We start from the raw sequence: 4,848 nt of genomic DNA on the forward strand, positions 1-4,848 counted from the left end.
TTTCGGTCTCTGGAATTATGTATTGTATTCTGAGGAGCAAAAATAATATTTACACTTTTAAAATTCAACAAATATTGGAAGAAATACTCGCGTACTAGAAGCAGATTTGAAGCTGAGTCGAGTGATTGGCTAGATACTGATTTATTTAGTGAAGAAGTTTGTGCTGTGAGTTATTTTAATTTAACTTATACGAATTCAGTTTGAGTAAGCGTTTGGTATAGGTTCCAAGTACAAACAATTGCAAAGGTCGACCCAAATTAAGTTATGAAGAAGCATCACAGCGCACGAAAAGAAGGCGAGTCGACTTCAGTCGATGCTATAGCTAAAGTAGCATACAAAATATGTTCCACAAAAATATTGTGCAACATTTTGATTTATTTTTTTAAATTTTAAAGCATTTCATTTCAGGATATATGGTAAGAAAACGAATCCTTGCTCCGAATTTTTTAAAACTTTGGATTTGACTATTTTTTATAAGTTCAAGTATGTGTACGACAACTCCTTAAATTTTTGGCGTAGCGTTGTAAGTAGAGATGTTAATCGGGACTGATTTTTGAAAATCCCGCGGTTCGGAATTTGGGTCGGGATTTTCGGGAAACCTAAAATCCCGAAAATTATAAGAAGTAAACGTACATAATTATGTCTTTAAACGCTTAAGTTTCCCATTTCCCAAAGCTTTAAAAAAATATTTTTCAAATTCTATAAATTTTAATTTTAAAAATGTTGAATGAATGAAAGTTACATCTTTGGAACAAACGGTGGTATACATAGTTTGTAAGATTTTATTTATGTTCTAGTTGTTGGTTAATGTTTTCATACGGCGCTGCGAATTATGGCCCCAGGAAATATGGCCCCAATATGGAAAACGAAAAATTACCCCAAAAAATAATAAAGGGCACCTTTGGGGCCTTTTTACATTTGTTCTTTGGAGCGATTTTACATTTACTCAGAGATGAAGAAATGCTACCAGCCGTATTAAAAAAAGAAAAAATGTGCAAAAGTTTGCACCCGTTTTTTAGAGAAAATGCAAATTAAAAGAAGCGGTGCGGATTTTATTGTCATTTGTATATTGTTGTTTGTATTTTCTTCTTCCTGGCCAATCACAAACAAATGTTAAGATTGCTTTGTTTGTTCGTAAAATATAATGCATAAACACATTGAAGACAGCACGCTACAAGACTACACGACTACAAATGCTGCTGGCTGCAGTTATAGTCGTGTTTCAGCTAATGAATTAACTGACCTAACCGTCTATTTTGTTTAAATTCTCATTTGATAATTCGTGACTATTTGCTAGTTTTGGAATTTTTGGAAGCTTCCTCTCCTTTCTGTCCTTTTTTCTTAAACATTTGTTTGGCAGCTAGTTCTTCAGCTTCTCTCTAAGAAAGCAAACAATATCAATTCATTTTATTTAATTGATCAAACTATGAAAAATATTTGTACTCACCACTCTTTGTAGTTCTTTTTTCAGCTCTTCACGTTCGATTCGCCAACGCATCGCCTCTTCCTTCTCGTGAAATCGTTCTATTTCATATGACAAAAATGTTCGTTGTTCCCGTAATTTATCAATTTGTATACGTTTGTACGTTAGTCTATTCTCCATTACATCAAATTCTTTGTCAAATTTATCTTGAAGTTCATTTATACAATTTTTATAAACTTCTATGGATGAGTAACAGTAATCCATACAATTGCCAACAATGAACGTTTCTAATTCGAGCAATTGCCTATAGTGACCAATATCAGTTTGATATTTGTCTAGGTTATTATCCATCCTATGTTGATTTTGTTTGACAATATTGTGGCACCAATTTAATTGAAATCGCACTTCAATGGGATCCCATACTGAATAAGGTTGGATTTTACCTTGGGGAATTTATAGGTTTTATTGTATTACTTACTGTGGCTATTCCAAATCCGATTTTCCAAGTGAGTTTTGAGAAATTTCTCTTCTGAATCGCGTTTGGGATTTGAAATAAAGCATTCTTTGTGTATCAGTTGTTTCAAATCTTTAGTATTTTCATAAAGTTCATCTTCCACATAATCCGTTGTATGGAGGACTTTTTTTGATTCACTATTATAAATACAGTTGTTATTTTATGATAACTTGGATTCATATTCATTAGCACATAAAGCTTAAGAAGACAATCGAGTTACAAAAATTACTTAATTATACCCTACACCATAGACAATAACTAGATAGGTAACTGAGAGCCAAAACCTAAGTCGGTTGTCAAAAACCTAATTCATGAGAATGTATTGCATGTATTTTGTTATTGTATCACCCGTACGTGTGAAAAGAGAGTAATTTTTCCATATATATTACTCTCTCCTTCCGTTCTATGTGTTTATTCTATGCCCTACACCACCATAAAGTATACCGATCGACTAAGAATCACTTTCTGAGTCGATTAAACGATGTCCGTCCGTCTGTCTAGCTGGCTGGTCGGCTGTCCATGTAAACCTTGTGCGCAGAGTACAGGTCGCAATTTTGAAGAAATTTGGATAAAATTTGGTACATATAATTTTTGCGGCCCAACGACGGAGCCTATTGAAACTGGCAGAAATCGGTCCTCCCGAAAATGGACTTTATCAGTCATAAATGTTAAATTTATATAGGTATCTACAAAAATTTTGCTCCAACTAAGTTTTATATATACGAAATTCACAAAATTTTATTATGATCGGTCCATAATTGGTCATAGCTCCCATATAAGACCCATTTAGAAAATCACTCACGACTATAAATTATTTAAATTTTAAAAGCAAAATGTTTTTGCTCATTTACTTAGTGTAGGGTATTATATGGTCTGGCTTGACCGAACATACTTTCTTACTTGTTTTACTTTTATTTAAAACTACAAATTATGTTTAAAAAAAACTTACTCTATTGGCTTTTTAATATGTTGATAAATATCGAGATCTTCTTCTCCCATATTCGAAAATAATCCATCAAATATTTTTCCAACAAACAATTGCAATTGTTCCAAATCCTTTTGAAATTTATAGATATGCAAACAATTCTCTTCTGTTCTTAAGAGGACATCAACCCATACAAAATTTTTAAGTCTTCGACGTGTTAGAAAGTCATTCCAATTCCAACTAAATATGCTATGCGACAATTCATCACTTGGTTTAGCTTTATTTTCCTTACACTCGATCAATTTGCAAAATATGCAAAATTGTTTTTTTAAATTTGCCTCCAAACGTAAAATGGCAAATTTTTTTAAAAAGCCATAACTACGGCGTTCGCCCAGTATTTGAAATATAACCAGAGGTTTTAGACTTTTGTAGCGTTTGGATTGAGTTAGAACATCTAGGGAAATGTTGAAATCGTAGGAAGCTTTTAAATGTGGCCGCTCATAGACTCCTGCTACGATTTTATACTCTTCTGGGTTTTCATTATCGGGGGCTTTATAAAGTGGCATTTTGCAAGTAGGTCCTAAAATGACATGATCTTCTTGGATTTGAAATTCATTCTTATAGATTTGGGGGTTCTTGAGCATCGGTTTTTTATTTGATTTCAACATTTAGTTGTATTTAAGATTTCTTCAAAAATAAAAATTCTTAGAAAATAAATAGCCTATTTTTTACTTTTATTTGTATGACATTTACATTTCCATTTTAGAGAATAGGAAATTAGTTTGACAACACAGTGAAACAAAAGTGAGCGAAAAAATATGCTGGGGTTCTCATGTATTGTGTGTATAACTTAAAAATGCGGAATATTTTCAAATTTTTAGCTTTTATTTTGAAACATTTGTACAATGTAAAAAAGTGACCTTTTCCCATCTTTTTGCCAACCTATGGCACTTTTTTCAAATTAAAGAAGTAAAGCAAAACTTCGCGCATATGACGCTTTGTTGACACAAAATTCGACATTTTCAAGTTATACAGCCCATAGCAATTCTGATTTTACAGATTATTACAGATACGAAACAAATGAGAGTTCTCAAAAAAGTATTATCGAACCGTATGGTTATTTTGATGAGCATAACAAATGTGTGTAAATTTTTCAAACAATTGTTGTATGGCGTGAACATCACTGACCTACAAACACACAAATACAAAAACTGAAAAAAAAAAAAAAAAAAAACTCATACACCAATGCTCATGCGTATTCCTAGTTGTCTCGCACAAAGTATACAGAGATGTCAAATTTGACGTTTAAAAAATTCAAAATCAGATGATAGGGCAGTTCTCTTAAAAAGGGATAGCAAATATTTTGTAATACAATATCAGTGATGCGTTAACCTTCGCTTTACCAATACCCACCCGGGTGACCACATCGATTTTATTGGTTTAATATTTTTTTTTAATTTTGTTTCAATTTAAATGAAATTTGTACTCACTGAACAAATTCTAGAGTTCTATAGAATTTAATAGAACCATTTTAAACTTTTTATAAGGTTTTTTCAATTTTTTAAAATTTCGTTCGTCGCATATATTTATTGAAGTGTAGTGTCACCCGGGTGGGTATTGGTAAACCATGTACATAAAAAACCTTTGGTAAAGCGAAGGTTAAAGCAAAACGCTATACACAACGCCAATATGGTAGACAAAGTATTGTAATCAAAACAAACAAATACTACGTTTATACGTAGCCTATTCACAAATAAAAATAATTAGCTAACTCTCTGTTTATATGTTACATTGGTTACGGAAAATTCTTGTTTTTATGAGATGCCGGATGGTAAAATTTTATTATTTGGTAGCTCTTTTATTGAATAAAATATGATAAATATTTTATTTTTTTAAATTTAAAAATGAAAGAATCAAAAATTCTTGTTCGTCTTGCAATCCAGTTAATGCAAAAACGCAATGAAATATTTAAAAAAGGTCTTAATA

The 4,848-nt window shown here is 31.7% G+C and overlaps 1 protein-coding gene across 1 annotated transcript; it reads right to left on the reverse strand.

Moving 5' to 3' along the window:
* Window positions 1-978: 978 nt before the first annotated feature.
* Window positions 979-3,578, reverse strand: LOC135952438 (uncharacterized). The gene is made up of 4 exons (XM_065502362.1): window positions 2,887-3,578; window positions 1,902-2,074; window positions 1,448-1,845; window positions 979-1,379 (listed from the first exon to the last, which is right to left on the reverse strand). Exons 1-4 carry the CDS (start codon window positions 3,528-3,530, stop codon window positions 1,287-1,289), a joined length of 1,308 nt encoding a protein of 435 aa, XP_065358434.1. The 5' UTR covers window positions 3,531-3,578; the 3' UTR covers window positions 979-1,286.
* Between the last annotated feature and the right edge of the window lie 1,270 nt (window positions 3,579-4,848).

This window comes from Calliphora vicina, chromosome 2, assembly GCF_958450345.1.
Source record: "Calliphora vicina chromosome 2, idCalVici1.1, whole genome shotgun sequence".
Taxonomy (NCBI): Eukaryota; Metazoa; Arthropoda; class Insecta; order Diptera; family Calliphoridae; genus Calliphora; species Calliphora vicina.

What these genes read in the sequence shown, in the direction of transcription:
- LOC135952438 (XM_065502362.1), bottom strand. Translation starts at nt 3,530, where the DNA reads ATGTTGAAATCAAATAAAAAACCGATGCTCAAGAACCCCCAAATCTAT. An exon ending in CATATTAAAAAGCCAATAGA is followed by an intron (nt 2,075 to 2,886) that starts GTAAGTTTTTTT and finishes TATTTATAATAG; the next exon opens with TGAATCAAAAAAAGTCCTCC. An exon ending in TCGGATTTGGAATAGCCACA is followed by an intron (nt 1,846 to 1,901) that starts GTAAGTAATACA and finishes AACCTTATTCAG; the next exon opens with TATGGGATCCCATTGAAGTG.